The following is an 18,337-nucleotide window of genomic DNA, read 5'->3' as shown; positions in this document are numbered from 1 at the left end:
AAATACTTAAGATAATAGAAATATAAATACATAAGATAGCTTGTATAAATAGATTAATTATATGTCCATAAAGTGACACTAGGCACAGAAGTGCCTGTACATAAGGTGACTGACAGAAAATTATGAAGTAGTGGTGGTTGGCGATGTAGAGGGGTGGGTTACTGGAAGGAAGTTTTGATCAACTTTCCTGCTAGGGGAGAGGAACTGTTTTTGAGTCTGGTGGAGATGCGGCCCGACCTAGGTGTTTCCAGCATATTACAAGAGGATATTTTGGGGGGAGAAATCAAAGTGTTTCATGTTATTATTATGTGAATTGATTACATTTTTTTCTTTAATCTGAAAGGTAAAGGGTAATGATGAAGCCTTAATTCTCTGCAAGACGGCCATAGCTGCCATAAAAATCAAAATCGGGGACCTCCAGGAAACCAAGGTAAAACAAAAAGGATCTGAGGATCGTATGGGGGATGGGGAGAGCCGTCTCCAGAGAGGAGGGAAGTGTGTAGGGTTTGAAGGGGATTTCACTTCTGGGTTCTTAACTTTTCCAAAACATCTGCTCTCTTCTGGATATGCTCTTGCAAATCATGGTTGCATATGTATGTAAGAGTATATCCAAAAGAAGAGGCTTTTGCTGATAAGAGAATGATTTTAGGATTCTGCTTAGATGCTTCTTTCTTTTCTGAATCATTAGCAACACCATAAGACACAGAATCTGATTTGGGCCATTTGGCCCATTGAGTGCTCTGCCGTTCCTTCATTGCTTGATTGAAAAGGACATAGAACAGTAGAGCACAGCACAGGCCCTTTGGCCCATGATGTTATGCTGAACTTTCAACCTACTCCAAACCCTTCCCTCCCACATAGCCGTCCAGTTTTCTATCACCTGGGTGCCAATCTAAGAGTTTCTTAAATGTTCCTAATTGCCTCCACCACCATCACTAGCAAGGTGTTCCACACACCCACCAATCTGTGTTTTTTAATCTTGTACACCTCAATCAAGTTTTCACTCATCCTCTACAGAGATAAAAGCCCTGACTCTCTCAACCTATCCTCATAAGACATGCTCTCTGATCCAAGCAGCATCCTAGTAAATCTCCTTTGCATCCTGGTTGAGGGTGTGGGTTTGTGAAGACCATGGGCTTGGCCAGGATTTTGTCAGGGGCTGATGAGTCCTTGCATAGCCCTGATCATGCAAAATTATATTCAGTAATTGAAAGGTGACAATATTTTGAGCTGACAGGTTGGTTCTTTGATAGCAGAGTAAGACTATTATGCAGTCAAGCTTTACTTCAGGGACCTCAGCACCTGATGCATCTGGCAAATCAATGACAGAAAAACAAATTATAAGGCAAAGTGTAGCAAAATTAGGCCATTTGGCCCATTGAGTCTATTCCACCATTCTATAATGGCTGATTTATTTTCATTCACAACCCCATTCTCCTGCCTTCTCCCTGGAACCTTTGATGCCCTGACTGATCGAAAACCCATCAACATCTGCTTTAAGTATACTCAATGACTTGGCTTCCAGAGCTGTCTGTGGCAATGAATTCCACAGATTCAGTGCCCTCTAGCTAAAGAAATTCCTCCTCATCTCTGTTATAAATGGATATCCCTCTTCTGAAGCTGTGCCCTATGGGCCTAGGATTCTCCCCTATTGGAAATACCTCTTCACATCCACTCCATACAGATATTTCAATATTCAGTGGGTTTCAATGAGATTCCCTCCCCCCCATTATTCTAAACTGAAGTGAATACAGGTCCAGCACCATTAATCACTCCTAATACATTAAACCTTTCATTCCTGGGATCATTCTTGAGAGATTCCTCTGGAACCTCTCCAATGCCAGCACATCCTTCCTTACATGAAGGACCCAACACTGCTCACAGTCCTCCAACTGCTGTCTGACCAATGTGTTATAAAGCTTCGGCATTGCGTCCTTGCTTTTGTTTTGTAGTCAGAATCAAGTTTATTATCACCGGCACGTGACGTGAAATTTGTTAACTTAGCAGCAGCAGTTCAATGCAATACATAATCTAGCAGAGAAAAGAATAATAAATAAATAAATAAAATAATAAATAGACAAGTAAATCAATTACAGTATACGTCTATTAAATAGATTTTTAAAAATGTGCAAAAACAGAAATACTGTATATTAAAAATAGTGAGGTAGTGTCCAAAGATTCGATGTCCATTTAGGAATTGGATGGCAGAGGGGAAGGAACTGTTCCTGAATCACTGAGTGTGTGCCATCAGGCTTCTGTACCTCCTACCTGATGGTAACAGTAAGAAAAGGGCATGCCCTGGGTGCTGGAGGTTCTTAATAATGGACACTACCTTCTGAGACACTGCTTGGTACTTTGTAGGCTAGTCCTGGGTACTTTGTAGGCTAGTACCTAAGATGGAACTGACTAGATTTACAACCTTCTGCAGCCTCTTTTGCTCCTGTGCAGTAGCCCCTCCATACCAGACAGTGATGCAGCCAGTCAGAATGCTCTCCACGGTACAACTATAGAAGTTTTTGAGTGTATTTGTTGACATGCCAAATCTCTTCAAGCTCCTAATAAAGTATAGCTGCTGTCTTACCTTCTTTATAACTACATTGATATGTTGGGACCAGGTTAGGTCCTCAGCGATCTTGACACCCAGGAACTTGAAGCTGCTCACTCTCCCCGCTTCTGATCCGTCTATGAGGATTGGTATGTGTTCCTTCCTCTTACCCTTCCTGAAATCCACAATCAGCTCTTTCATCTTACTGATGTTGAGTGCCAGGTTGTTGCTGCAGCACCACTCCACTAGTTGGCATATCTCACGCCTGTACACCCTCTCGTCACCACCTGAGTTTCTACCAGCAATGGTTGTACCATCAGCAAATTTACAGATGGTATTTGAGCTATGCCTAGCCACACAGTCATGTGTAGAGATAAAGCAGTGGGCTAAGCACACACACCTGAGGTGAGCCAGTGTTGATCGTCAGCGAGGAGGAGATGTAATCACCAATCTGCACAGATTGTGGTCTTCCGGTTAGGAAGTCAAGGATCTAATTGTGATATAATTGGTATAATTGTTGCATTTTTGAAGCAAGTGGGAACTTCTGCCCATAGCATTGAGAGGTTGAAAATATCCTTGAATACTTCCGCTAGTTGGTTGGCACAAGTTTTCAGAGCCCTACCAAGTACTCCGTTAGGGCTTTCTGCTTTGCGAAGGTTCATTTTCTTTAAAGCCTAACATCAGCCTCTGAGACAGAGATCATAGTGTCATCGGATGCAGCAGGGATCTTCCCAGCTGTAGTTGTGTTCTCCCTTTAAACGTGTGCATAGAAGGCGTTGAGTTCATCTGGTAGTGAAGCTTCGCTGCCATTCATACTACTGGGTTTCACTTTGTAGGAACTAATGTCTGGCAGTCCCTGCCAGAGTTGCTGTGCATTCGAAGTCACCTCCAACCTCGTTCAAAATTGTCTCTTCAACCTTGAAATAGCCCTCCGCAAATCATACCTGGTTTTCTGGTACAGGCCTGGGTTGCCAGACTTGAATGCCACAGATCTAGCCTTCAGCAGCCAAAGTATCTCCTGATTCATCCACGGCTTTTGGTTTGGGAATGTACAGTAAGTCTCTTTGTAGGCACACACTCATCCACACAGGTTTTAATGAAGTCAGTAACAACTGCAGCATACTCATCCATGTTCTAAGAGGAATCCCTGAATACAGTCCGGTCCACTGATTCAAAGCAGTCCTGTAGGTGCTCCTGTGCTTCCCTTGCCCATAACTTCTTGCTCCTCACTGCAGTCTTCAGTCTCTACCTATACTCAGGGATCAGAAGTACAGTCAGGTGATCAGACTTCCTGAAGTGAGGGTGTGGAATAGCATAGTAGGCATTCTTGATGTTGGTGTAGCAATGGTCCAGTGTGTTGTTTCCTCTGGTATTGCAAGTGATCTGTTGATGGTAGTTGCTTAGTGATTTGTTTCAGACTGCCTGGTTAAAATCTCCCAAAACAATGGTGAGGGTGTTAGGGTGCGCTGTTTCATGCATGTTGATCCCATTACTCAGATCATCTAAAGCCTGCTTGACATTGGCCTGAGATGGAATGTAAATTGCTACTAGAATGACCCCAGAAAACTTGCGTGGTAGGCAAAAAGCCCTCTTGAAATGAATGCTAATGCGTTTCTAGTATACTAAAACATCCCAAGACATTCACAGCGGCATTGCCAAACAAAATTAGAGAGTAAGTATGAAATATTGGGGCAGGTGAGCATAAATTAGATTGTGTGTTAAGTTTTGAGGGGAGGGAGCGGAAAGGTTTAGGACTGAATTCAAGCATTGGATATAATTCACAATAAAAATTGAAAATCATTCTGTTTTTGGTTGTGTAAAATTTGCTGCGCTTTGGCTGTGATGAATGAGGCTGTATTCACTCATTTCTGTTGATCCTTGCTGGGCGTTGGTGTTTCCATACCAGGCCACGATGCAACCAGTCAGGATGCTCTCCACTGTACATCTAAAGAAATTTGTCAAAGGTTTAGATATTGGACTAAATGGCACACAAGATCAGAAAGACACTGGTGTACGTGCTCCAAGGCAATGTTCAGGAACGAAAGGGCCTACAGAAAAATACAGCCCATTGACCCATCATCTGACCACCATTCTATCATGCCTGATTTGTTATCTCTGTGAACTCCATTCTCCTGCCTTCCCCCCCCGCCCCCATAACCTTTGACGCACTGACAAATCAAGAACCTATCATCTTCTGCTTTAAATATACCCAATGACTTGACCTTCACGGCCATCTGTGGCAATGAATTCCACACATACACTACCCTCTGGCTAAAGAAATTCTTCCTCATTTCTGTTCTAAAGGCATGTCACTCTATTTTGAGACTGTGTCCTCTATACTCACCCGCTGTAGGAAAGAGCCACTCCACATCCACTCTACCTGGACCTTTTAATATTCAGTAGATTTTAATGAAATTTCCCTCCTCATTCTTCTAAGCTCCAGCGAGCACAGGCCCAAAGCCATCAAAGGGTTTCATTCCTGGGATCATTCTTTTGAACTTCCTCTGGACTCTCTCCAATACCAGCACATCTTTACTCTGATAAAAGGCCCAAAGCTGCTCACCATATGGCAAGTGCTGTCTAACTATTGCCTATAAAGCTGAACATCGCATCCTAATGATTTGCCTCTCGGGGAAGTGCGAACTGGGAAGGCATTTGAGGGAAAGAGTGAGTAATTTCCACTTATGGTTGGGGTTGCTTTATTAGACTCATTGATCTCCATCTGCCCTCTACCAACTCAGTGTTATATGAATGTTTATTTCGAGGTTTTACTGGATTGGGAGCCCATACAGGCCCTCAGATACCTTGGTATCACAAAACTTTAGTAAGATCGAGACTTAGGCTGATCAGGCCTGTACAGGTCACCTACCAGCATTTGTTTTGTAGGCCTACAACTCATGACCCTTCAAGTACAAGAGGGGAATATTTTTCTCATAAAGAAGAGGATTTATGAGGCAATGGTCAGACAGGACAAAGGTGAATTACGTAGTCACCAAGGATGCGGGTGAGGGTTTCAGCAGAGTGACCCTCATTTACCAAGGATCTGAGTGAGAGTTTCAGCAGAGTGACCCTCATTTACTAAGGATGTGAGTGAGGGTTTTAGCAGAGGGACCCCTGATTTACCAAGGATCTGAGTAAGGGTTTCAGTAGAATGACCCCTCATTTACCAAGGATATGAGTGAGGGTTTCAGTAGAGTGACCCTCATTTACCAAGGATCTGAGTGAGGGTTTCAGCAGAGTGACCCTCATTTACCAAGGATCTGAGTGAGGGTTTCAGCAGAGTGACCCTCATTTACCAAGGATCTGAGTGAGGGTTTCAGCAGAGTGACCCTCATTTACTAAGGATGTGAGTGAGGGTTTTAGCAGAGGGACCCCTGATTTACCAAGGATCTGAGTAAGGGTTTCAGTAGAATGACCCCTCATTTACCAAGGATATGAGTGAGGGTTTCAGCAGAGTGACCCTCATTTACCAAGGATCTGAGTGAGGGTTTCAGCAGAGTGACCCTCATTTACCAAGGATCTGAGTGAGGGTTTCAGCAGAGTGACCCTCATTTACTAAGGATGTGAGTGAGGGTTTTAGCAGAGGGACCCCTGATTTACCAAGGATCTGAGTAAGGGTTTCAGTAGAGTGACCCCTCATTTACCAAGGATCTGAGTGAGGGTTTCAGTAGAGTGACCCCTCATTTACCAAGGATGTGAGTGAGGGTTTCAGTAGAGTGACCCCTCATTTACCAAGGATCAGAGTGAGGGTTTCAGTAGAGTGACCCCTCATTTACCAAGGATCTGAGTAAGGGTTTCAGTAGAGGGACCCCTGATTTACCAAGGATCTGAGTAAGGGTTTCAGTAGAGTGACCCCTCATTTACCAAGGATCTGAGTGAGGGTTTCAGTAGAATGACCCCTCATTTACCAAGGATGTGAGTGAGGGTTTCATCGGAGTAACCCCTCATTTAACAACGGTGTGAATGTGGGTTTCACCAGAGTGACCGCTCTTCCTCATTTACTAAAGATGTGAGTGAGTGTTTCACCAGAGTGACCCTCTCCCTCATTTACCAAGGATGTGATGAGGATTTCAGCAGAGTGACCCCTCTCCCTCATTACCAAGGATGTGATGAGGATTTCAGCAGTGTGCCCCCTCTCCCTCATTTACCAAGGATGTGATGAGGATTTCAGCAGTGTGCCCCCTCTCCCTCATTTACCAAGGATGTGATGAGGATTTCAGCAGAGTGACCCCTCTCCCTCATTTACCAAGGATGTGATGAGGATTTCAGCAGTGTGCCCCCTCTCCCTCATTTACCAAGGATGTGATGAGGATTTCAGCAGAGTGACCCCTCTCCCTCATTTACAAAGGATATGAGTGAGGGTTTTAGCAGAGTGCCCCCTCTCCCTCATTTACCAAGGAAGTGATGAGAGTTTCAGCAGAGTGACCCCTCTCCCTCATTTACCAGTGATCTGTGTGAGGGTTTCAGCAAAGTGACCCCTCATTTACCAATTTTACGAGTGAGGGTTTCAGCAGTGATCCCTCATTTACTAATTTTACGAGTGGGGGTTTCAGCAGAGTGACCCCTCATTTACCAAGGATGTGAGTGAGGGTTTTAGCATAGTAACCCCTCATTTACCAAGGATCTGAGTGAGGGTTTCAGCGGAGGTACCCCTCTCCCTCATTTACTTAGGATGTGTGTGAGGGCTTTAGCAGAGTGACCCCTCTCCCTCATTTTCCAAGGATGTGAGTGAGGGTTTTAGCTGAGTGATCCTTCTCCCTCTTTTACGCAGGTTGTGAGTGAGTGTTTCAGCAGGGTGACCCCTCTCCCTCATTTACCAAGGATGTGAGGGAGTTTGGCAGCGAAGTGACCTCTCATTTACCTAGGATGTGAGTGAGGGGTATAGCAGGGTGACCCCTCTCCCTCATTTACCAAGAATGTGAGTGAGGTTTTTAGCAGAGTGACCCTTCTCCCTCATTTACCACGGATGAGTGAGGGTTTCAGCAGAGTGAGCCCTCTCCCTCATTTACCAAGGATGTGAGTGAGAGTTTTAGCAGAGTGACACCTCATTTACTAGGGATCTGAGTGAGGGTTTCTGCAGTGTGACCCATCTCCTCATTTACCAAGGATGTGAGTGAGGGTTTTAGCAGAGTGACCCCTCATTTACCAAGGATGTGAGTGAGGGTTTTAGCAGATTGTCACCTCATTTACCAGGGATCTGAATGAGGGTTTCAGCAGAGTGATCCCTCATTTAGCAAGTTTGTGATCGAGGGTTTCAGCAGATTGACACCTCATTTACCAAGGATCTGAGTGAGTGTTTCAGTAGAGTGACCCCTCATTTAACAAGGGTGTGAGTGTGGCTTTCTCCGGAGTGACCCCTCTTCCTGATTTACTAAAGATGTGAGTGAGGGTTTCAGCAGAGTGACCCCTCTCCCTCATTTACAAAGGATGTGAGTGAGGGTTTCAGCAGAGTGACCCCTCTCCCTCATTTACAAAGGATATGAGTGAGGGTTTTAGCAGGGTGACCCCTCTCCCTCATTTACAAAGGATGTGAGTGAGGGTTTCAGCAGAGTGACCCCTCTCCCTCATTTACAAAGGATATGAGTGAGGGTTTTAGCAGGGTGACCCCTCTCCCTCATTTACCATGAATGTGAGTGATAGTTTCAGCAGAGTGACCCCTCATTTACTAAGGAGGTGAGTGTGGGTTTCAGCAGAGTGACCTCTCTCCATGATTTACCAAGATTGTGTGTGAGGGTTTTAGCAGAGTGACACCTCTCCCTCATTTACCAATGATGTGAGTGAGGCTTTCAGCAGGGTGACCCCTCTCCTTTTATCAAGGATCTGAGTGAGGGTTTCAGCAGAGTGACCACTCTCCCTCATTTCCCAAGGATGTGAGTGAGAGTTTCAGCGGTGACTCCTCATTTCTCTGCAGTCGTAATAGTGGTAGCTGCTATTGCAGTCTCAGTGATGGAAAGCTTCTGGACTTCACATAAAGGTCAACTGGGATTCAAGAGTTGCACGACTTCATCATCAAGCCCCTATTCAATTTAGTGCAAAATAATTCATAGCAGAATGAAGAATAGAAAATTTTCCTGTCCTGGAAATCATTTATCCGTAAGCATTCAAGATTGTTGAATTTAAAGAGCAAAGACGAGGAAATCTGCAGAGGAAATTCAAACAACACACACATAATGCTGGTGGAGCACAGCAGGCCAGGCAGCATCTATAGGGAGAAGCACTGTCGATGTTTCAGGCCGAGACCCTTTGTCAGGACTAACCGAAAGGAAAGATAGTAAGAGATTTGAAAGTAGTGGGGGGAGGGGGAAATGCGAAATGATAGGAGAAGACTGGAAGGAGTGGGATGAAGCTAAGAGCTGGAAAGGTGATTGGCGAAAGTGATACAGAGCTGGAGAAGGGAAAGGATCATGGGATGGGAGGCCTCGGGAGAAGGAAAGGAGGAGGGGAGCACCCGAGGGAGATGGAGAACAGGCAAGGTGTTGGGCAGAGAGAGAGGAATAAAACAAACAACTAAATATGTCACGGATGGGGTAAGAAGGGGATGGGGCATTAATGGAAGCTAGAGAAGCTCTTAGCTTCATCCCACCCCCTCGTGTCTTCTCCTATCATTTTGCATTTCCCCCTCCCCCCTCTACTTTCAAATCTCTTAGGATCTTTCTTTTCAGTTAGTCCTGATGAAGGGTCTCGGCCCGTAATGTCGACAGTGCTTCTTCCTATAGATGCTGCTGGCCTGCTGTGTTCCACCAGCATTTTGTGTGTGAAGATTGTTGAATGTCATTTTCTGAACATAAGGAGAACTAAATAATTGTTACTCCAGATCCAATGCAGTGTTATATATAAAGTTACTGGAATAAATGCAATTACAGTGATGTTATTTGTTCCATCACCTTGCCTGCAGATGTTTGTCCCCAGTCTAATTTTTTTGATCTTTCCATTTACTAGGACATCATTGAAGAAGTTGACAAGATGCTGGAGAAGATGCCGGGGGTGACATCAGTACACGGCCGCTTCTATGACACTTCCTGCAGTTACTACCAGGTGGTGGGTGACCATGCGGCCTACTACAGGGAGGCTCTGCGCTATCTGGGCTGTACCGAACTCTCTGACTTGTCAAGTAATCACTGGTGTCTTCATTTTCACAAATGTTCCGATATATCTGTTAACAAGAGATCCAGATCCTGATGAAACGCCAACTACTATTCCTTTTCATAGATGCTGTCTGACCTGCTGTGTTCTTCCAGCATTTTGTGTATTTTGCTCAGTATATCTGTTTCAGCAATCGGTCGAGTTTTGGTAGCTGGTCAAAGGGATTCTATAATTTCTCACTTTTTGCTTGTTTCCCTTTTAGTTTTTTAAAGGAGTCCGCTCCCAACCCAAGAACGATGTATAATTTTGCAGTCCTCTGCAATGTCTCAGAATCGGGTTTATTCTGTCTGGGCAGCCTCCTACCTGACGGCATGAACATCGATTTCTTTAATTTCCATGAATTGCACCACCTCCTCCCTTTTCTTTCCCCATTCCACATTCTGATTACCTTTCATTCATTCATTCATTCATTCATTCATTCATTCAGAAGCTCCCTTGTTAATCCCTGCACCCTTCAAAAGACTCTGAATCCTTCCTAGGTGGTGATCAGAAATGAATGGGTAGCTTCCAACCCGATGGCATGAACATCAATTTTTCTCATTTACTGTAATTACTCCCACCTTTGCCTTCTCTTTCTTTTTGCATTCCCCATTCAGACAGTGGCTCATCTCTCACTACTCCTCTTCTTCTCACCTGCCCTCACCTCCCTTTGATTCCCCACTCTTCTATGGTTCACCGTCCTTACCTTCTAGATTCAAATTCAAGTTCATTTGTCATTCAACCATACATGAATATAGCCAAACGAAACAACGGTCCTCTGGGGCCAAGGTGCAAAACGTATTATCAACTGCACACTGCACCGGCAGAGGAGAGCACCTTCTTTCAACCCTTTACCTCTTCCACCTGTCGCCTCCCACTTTCTCACATCACCAACCTAACCCCTGTCCCCATGATTATGAGATGACAATCATGCCAGCACACAAGTGGTAAGGTTTTGGAGCAAACCTCACTTGAAATCCTTTCTGTAAGCTACAAATTCAGATCCAAGTGGAATATTGCATCATTACACACATGAGATTCTGCAGAAGTTGGTCATCTGGAAGAACACACTAAATGCTGAAGGAATAAACAGTCAAAGTTTTGGGTTAAGAATCTTCACCTGGACTAGAAAGGAAGGGAGAATGAGAAGGTAGGGGAAGACAGGCTGACCAGGTGATGGGTGAAACTAGGTGAGGGGGGAGGGGAATGAAGCTAGAAGCTGGGAGGTGATTGGCAGAAGGGGTAAAGGGCTGAAGAAGAAGGAATCTAATAGGAGAGGAGGAGCGTGGAAGAAAGGGAAAGATGAGGGGAACCAGAGGGAGATAATCGGCAGATGAAGAGAAAGGGTGAGAGGGGAGCCTTAACTGAGAATGGAAAAAAAGAGGAGGGAGGGTGAGAAACCAACAGAAGTTGGAGAAATCAGTGTTTCCACTGCATGCAGATTTCTGGTCACGAGCATTGCTCGTTGCATCTGAATACAAAAAAATAAATTCCACATACCTTGAGGATGAGAGCTCAGCTGTGCTGCCTGGTGGTTGGACGAGAGTGAAAGGGTGGCTTTGCATTGGATGGTTGGGAGGGATCATTTGGGCCCTGTGTTTGCAGCATTCCTGATAAATATCTCGGGTGGAAGAGAGACCCCTACTTCTCCAACTTCTCTATTCACGTAACGATCTCACCTTCAGAACTATTACCGCATTCTTTGCCTCCTCCCAAACCTTCCTGTCTTTCTAAAGACAAATTTATTTATTTAGTGATGCAGCAGAGAATAAACCTCTCCAGCCCTTTGGAGCCACACTGTCCAGCATCCCCTGACAACCTCGATTTAACCCTGATCTAATCCCGAGACACTTTACAATGACCAATTAACCTACTCGGTAAGCCTTTGGACTGTGGGAGGAATCTGGACCACCTGGAGGAAACCCATGGGGCCAGGACTGAACTCTAAATTCCGACACCCCCATGTTTTAATAGTGTTGCATTAACTGCTGTACTGTGGTGTAATGTCTGGAGTTAAATGTAGAGCACCAGATACAGTTCTGACATTTAGCTTAACTTCATGGCTTTTAGAGAGATCAGGTGCTGAAGATACAGAGAAATGTGCACAAAGTGCTGGAGAAACTGAGTAGGTCAGGCCATATCTGTGGAAGGGAATAAAAAGTCTATGCTTCGGGTTGTGACACTTCTTTCCTGGATTTTAGTATTCCCCAGCATGATAGGAGGCAACATCTAAATTGTTCAGTTTCTAGTTCAGTAAAATGTACAGATTGGTAGGGACAAATGCCTTCTTTCCCCTGAAGATATTTGCTGGTTTTTTTGGGGATCTTGTTGTCGCTGGCGAGGCCTGAATTTGTTACCCCTGTGTCTCTTCCCTCAAAGAAGGAAGGTGAGCCAATATCCTGAACTGTTGAAGCTCCCTCATGAACTTATGCTCAGGTTATAGCTGAGCAGAAAGTGCGTCCTGTTCATGTGGTTTTCCAGGACATGCAACATTAGCATAGCCCTCTTACAGTTTGTAGTGATGGAGTTTGGAATTCAATTCTAGCGTCCTCTGTAAGGGACCTCTGTATGTCCTCCACATGGAATGTGTAAGCTTTCCCTGGGTGCTCCGGTTTCCTGTCTCAGTCCAAAAATGTACTGCTTCGTAGATTAATTAGTGATTGTAAATTGTCCTGTGATTAGGCTAGGGTTAAATCGGGGGGTGCTAGGCAGTACGGTACAAAGAGGTGGAAGGGCCTGTTCAGCTCTATCTCAATAAATAAATAACTCAAGTTTCCACCTGATGAACAAAGAGATTTGTCTATTTTTTTGTTAAATGTCAATTCACTAAAAATAAGCTACTGATAAATTATAAAGGTGTACTATATATACTGTTTTTTAAAACTGGGGCCCCATTAGTGCTGGTATCTGTTGATATTTTGTGTGTGTTATTCTGGATTTGCAGTGTTTGCAGAGTCTCTCGTGCTTATGAACTCGATATTGCAGTGGAGTGATACCATAGTGGTGAATGCAACACTATTACAGCACCAGCAATTCCTGCCACTGTCAGTAAGGAGACTGTACGTTCTTCCCATGACCGTGTGGGTTTCCTCAGGGTGCTCCAGTTTTCTCCCATGTTCCAAAGATGTATGGGTCAGGAAGTTAATTAGTTACATGGGTGAAATTGGGTGGCATAGGCTCATTGGTCTGGAAGGGCCTGTAACCATGCTGTTTCACCGAATAAAGTATTGCAAGTGTGATTGCTTTGCACTCATCCTGAACCTGGGCTAGTTATGAAGTAGGCTGATCTTTCTCTGAACTGTTCCTTCTCGTTAGTGGGCTCACAACAGCAGAGAGCATTCACCCTTGGCCTGGCTGCCCTACTGGGGGAAGGCATCTACAACTTTGGTGAACTGGTAAGTACAAATTAACTCACTGGTACTGATCACGGAATACTTTCCAACTCCACTTCCGAATGGTTGTGCAGCACAGGGACAAGCCCTTCAAACCACAATCTTGTGTCAAATCAATTGAATAGTCCTTCATCCTACAAGATGTCCATATCCTTCTATTTTCCTCACATTCGTCTGCCTATCTAAACATCTCTTAAAAATATTTAATGTTTTTGCCTCTACCATCAACCCAGGCCGTGCATTCCAGGCACCCACTGATCTCTTGTGTTTTTAAAAATAAACTTGTCCCTCATACTGCCTTAAATGGATGTCCTGTGGTATTCGGCATTTCGACGCTGGTACGGGAAAGTGTGGTTAGTACAAGGCTTTACAGTACCAGCAGTCAGGTTCAATTCCTGCTACTCTTTGTATGAAGTTTGTACTTTCTCCCCCATGACCATGTGGGTTTCCACTCACAGTCCAAAGACATGCTGGTTGGTAGGTTAATTGGTCGTTGTAAATTTTCCTGTGATTAGGGTTAAGTTGGGTGGTGCCGCTTGAAGAGTCAGAAGGGCCTACTCCACGCTGTATCTCAACAAACAAAAAATACTGTCTGTCTACTCTATCTATGCCTCCCATTGTCTGATAAGCCCCTATCACATCTCCCCCATCTCCCCCCCCACCCTCCAGCCTCTGCTGCTCCAGAGAAAACAACCTGTTTGTCGAATCTCTCATTGCAAATCATGCCTCTATTCCAGGCAGCATTTTGGTAAACAGATTCCACATAGTTTAATGTTACTTTCTGTGTACATGTGAAGGGAGATGAAATAATAGTTATTGCAGATCTGATGCAGCACAAAAAACAAAATAATAATAAAAAAATGCAACCAGTAAACATAAATATATAGGTAGCTTGTGTACACAGATTGATTGTACGTCCATGAAGTGACGCTGGGCATATAAGGAAATGATGAAGTAGTGGTGGTTGGAGGCATGGAGGGTTAGGTTAGTGGGTGGAGGTGTTGTTCAGCTTTACTGTTTGGTGAAAGTAACTGTTTTTGAGTCTGGTGTTCCTGGTGTGGCTGTTACAGAGCTTCCTCCCTGATCGGAGTGGGACAAACAGTCCATGAGCAGCATTTGTGGGATCCTTCCTGATCATACTAGCCCTTTTCTGGCACCTGTCCATGAATATGTCCTTGATGGTGGGTAGGCTTATGCCAGTGATGTGTTGGACAAATTAGACTACCCTATGTAGAGCCATTACAGAGCAATTTGTGGACATGGTGTTTCTGTGAGGGATCTGTGGACGTGATCTGTCTGAGGGATCTGTGGACGTGGTATGTCTGAGTGATCTGTGGACATGGTGTTTCTATGAGGGATCTGTGGACGTGATCTGTCTGAGGGATCTGTGGACGTGATCTATCTGAGGGATCTGTGGACGTGGTATGTCTGAGTGATCTGTGGACATGGTGTTTCTATGAGGGATCTGTGGACGTGATCTGAGGGATCTGTGGACGTGATCTGTCTGAGTGATCTGTGGACATGGTGTTTCTATGAGGGATCTGTGGATGTGATCTGTCTGAGGGATCTGTGGACGTGATCTGTCTGAGGGATCTGTGGACGTGATCTGTCTGAGGGATCTGTGGACGTGATCTGTCTGAGGGATCTGTGGACGTGATCTGTCTGAGGGATCTGTGGACGTGATCTGTCTGAGGGATCTGTGGACGTGATCTGTCTGAGGGATCTGTGGACGTGGTGTTTCTATGACGGATCTGTGGACGTGATCTGTCTGAGGGATCTGTGGACATGGTGTTTCTATGAGGGATCTGTGGACATGATCTGTCTGAGGGATCTGTGGACGTGATCTGTCTGAGGGATCTGTGGACATGGTGTTTCTATGAGGGATCTGTGGATGTGATCTGTCTGAGGGATCTGTGGATGTGATCTGTCTGAGGGATCTGTGGACGTGATCTGTCTGAGGGATCTGTGGACGTGATCTGTCTGAGGGATCTGTGGACGTGGTGTTTCTATGAGGGATCTGTGGATGTGGTGTTTCTATGAGGGATCTGTGGACGTGGTGTTTCTATGAGGGATCTGTGGACGTGGTGTTTCTATGAGGGATCTGTGGACATGGTGTTTCTATGAGGGATTTGTAGACATGGTGTTTCTATGAGGGATTTGTAGACATGATTTGGTGGATCTGTAGACGTGATCTGTCTGAGGGATCTGTGGACATGATCTGTCTGAGGGATCTGTGGACATGATCTGTCTGAGGGATCTGTGGACATGATTTGTCTGGTGGATCTGCAGACGTGATGTGTCTGTGAGGGATCTGTATACGTGTTATGTCTGAAGGATCTCTGGACGTGATCTGTCTGTGAGGGATCAGTGGACGTGGTGATTGTGCAGGCATCTGTAGATGCAGTGATTGTAGAGGGACCCGTGGACGCGGGGAGGGATCTGTGGAGGTGGTGATCGTAGAGGGACCAGTGGACGTACTGTGTTTCTCTGTGGTCTCTTACCCTGTGTGATGCTGATGATGACACTTCTTTCTCTGCAGTTAATGCACCCGATCCTGGAATCGCTGCGCGATACGGAGAACCAGTGGTTGATTGACACTCTGTACGCTTTCAACAGCGGGGACGTGGAGACTTTCTTCTGCCTGAAGACATCCTGGGGATCTCAGGTAAGCTGAACCCTTTGTCATTGTTTAAAACCTGTCAGGGACTATGGTTCAAGGTTTGTAGCTACAATGGGTTTGAAAATGGAGCATTACAGCACAGTGCAGGTCCTTTGGCCTACAATGTTGTGCTGACTTTCAAGCTACTCTAAGATCAACATAGCCCTCCGTTTTTCTAACATCCGTGTGCCAGTCTAAGAGTTTCAGTGCCTCTGACACTGCCATTGCACCTGCCAGTGTGTTCCATGCACTCACCAATCTCTATGCAATATAATCTGCATCCAACAAACCCCCCCCCCCCCCCCCAGTACTCTCCTCCAATCATCTTAAAATTATGCCCCCTGGCATTAGTCATTTCTGCCCTGGTCCATCTGTGCCTCTAGCTTGCTCAATCTTTTGTCAGAAGACATGCTCTCTAATCCTGGATACATGCTGGTAAATCTCCTGTGCACCCTCTTTAAAGCTTCCATATCCTTTCCATAATTTCTATATAACTTATTCTACAATTAACTGCTATGCTTTTTTTTTTGTAAGTTGAGTAGGCAGATATATGCTGAACTGGTAATTTGTGGATTTAATTCAGATTCTAATTTAAGTGTAATTGGAGGTGGTCCTATTTAAGACCAGTATTGGTGATTTAGTCCTCACAAAATGGGCAGAGAAGCTGTCTTCAGTCTCCTGTACCACCTCCTTGATGGTGCCAATGAGAAGAAAGTATGGCCTGGGTGATGAGGGTCCTTAGTGATGGATGCCACCTTTCTGAATCATCATCTTGTGAAGGTGCTTTCATGCTGGGAAGCTGAGTGCCTTTGATGGATCTTGGCTGCGTTTACTGCTTTCTGAAGCTTTTTCAGATCCTGTGCAGTGGCCACTCCATAGTAGATGGTGATGCAACCAGTTAGGATGCTCTTCATGATACACCTGTAGAAATTTGCAAGTGTCTTTGGTGACGCACCAAATCTTCTCAAACTGCTAATGAAATATAGCCATTGTTGTCCCTTTTTTTTTGTAATTGAGATATGTTGAGCCCAGGAAAGATATTCAGAGTTGTTGACACCCAGGAACATGGAAGCTGTTCACCCTTTCTACTGCTGGTGCCTTGATGAAGACTGGTGTGGTCCCTTGACTTCCCCTTCCTGAAGTCCACAATCAATTCCTTACTGACGTTATGTAAAGTTGTTCCTGCAACACCACTCAACCAGCTGGTCTGTCTCACTCCTGTAAGCCGCCTCCTCACCACCTGATATTCTGCCAACAATAGTTGTGTGTTCGGCAAATTTATAAATGATGTGTGAGCTGTGCCTAGCCATGCAGTTGTTGAGAAAATACAGCATCCTTGATGTGTGCCAGTGTTGATTGTCAGGGAAGAGGAGTTGTTATTTCTGATCCACATTTTTTGAGAGCGGAGAATAGAATATCACAGAAAAATGCTGTTTGGCCCATGATGTGGCAAACTGATTAAACTAATGTCATCTACTCTCTTCAACATGCTTATAGTCCACATCCCTCCATTCTCTTCATATTCATCTGCCTATGTCAGAGCTTCCTTTAAAATTCTCATTATTATTTACAAATATCAGCATCCTGCTTATAATCTCCTTCCAATCCTACACTTCACAGAAATGCCAGAAATCTGTAATCCCCTCCCAAATACAAATATGTGGAATTCATCTGTGCCCTGACTTTGGCAGTTTCATTAGTAGAAGCCAAGCTTTATCTCCAATGACGCTGAGATTGTGAGATTCGGTTCCTAAATTATTCAGTTTTTTTCAAGCTGAAGTTCAAGTTGATTGTCATTCAACTGTAGACTTGTATACAGTTAAATGAAACAATATCCCTGTGAGACCATGGTGCAAAACACACATTCAATGTCTAAAATAACATTAACACAATAATATTGATATATAATAAATTCTGTGGCTGTATGAGTTGACATAAAATTCAATATGACATGTCCTTAAATATATAACTAACATTACTGTTGTTGTCATAAATCATGTGTATTGGGTGGTATCAGGGTGTTCAGAAGTCTTATGGCCCAGGAGAAGTTGTTACCTAGCCTAACAGTCCTTATTATATACTATGGTACCGTCTGCCTGATGGTAGAAGGTCAGAGGGGTGGTGGGACGGACCTTGATGCAGAATGCTCTCCATGGTGTATCTGTAGAAATTTGCTAGAGCTTTCGAGTTTCAGGTTTAATTATCTTTCAACTATATATGAATATAGCCAAACAAAATGGCGCTCCTCCTGGCCAAGGTGCAACATAGCACATAGCATACTGCACGTGGAAGATATGGTTACGACTTCAGGAAGAACATACCAAATCTCCTCAAACTCCTGATGAAGTATAGGTGCAGACATTCCTTCCTTTCTGTGATATAGGAGACCTTTCAATGCCATCTGTCCCATTTTCCCACTTCCTGGTAAACTTTAGTTTCTCCCTCATTCTTTTGCTAGCCACCAACACTAGGAGTAATTCACAGCCAATAACCTACTAACACATCTCTTATATTTTCCTCTCCATATACTAAAACGTGTGAAACAGACGGTTGTTTTCTGAGACACTAGCATAAGAGGCTGCTACAAGAGGACGTAGATGTAAGGTGTTGGGGAGTAGG

The 18,337-nt window shown here is 44.5% G+C and overlaps 1 protein-coding gene across 1 annotated transcript in view; it reads left to right on the top strand.

The window, feature by feature from the left end:
- LOC132395748 (26S proteasome non-ATPase regulatory subunit 13-like) overlaps positions 1 to 18,337 on the top strand; it is a 70,972-nt gene that overhangs the window by 26,825 nt on the left and 25,810 nt on the right. The window contains exons 6-9 of the mRNA XM_059972724.1: positions 344 to 430; positions 9,485 to 9,656; positions 12,983 to 13,062; positions 15,599 to 15,724. Of these exons, the coding sequence (XP_059828707.1) occupies positions 344 to 430; positions 9,485 to 9,656; positions 12,983 to 13,062; positions 15,599 to 15,724 (465 nt within the window). The remainder of the gene's footprint in view (positions 1 to 343; positions 431 to 9,484; positions 9,657 to 12,982; positions 13,063 to 15,598; positions 15,725 to 18,337) is intronic.

Source organism: Hypanus sabinus, chromosome 6, assembly GCF_030144855.1.
Source record: "Hypanus sabinus isolate sHypSab1 chromosome 6, sHypSab1.hap1, whole genome shotgun sequence".
Lineage (NCBI taxonomy): Eukaryota > Metazoa > Chordata > Chondrichthyes > Myliobatiformes > Dasyatidae > Hypanus > Hypanus sabinus.
This window is presented reverse-complemented; position numbering and strand designations above follow the sequence as displayed.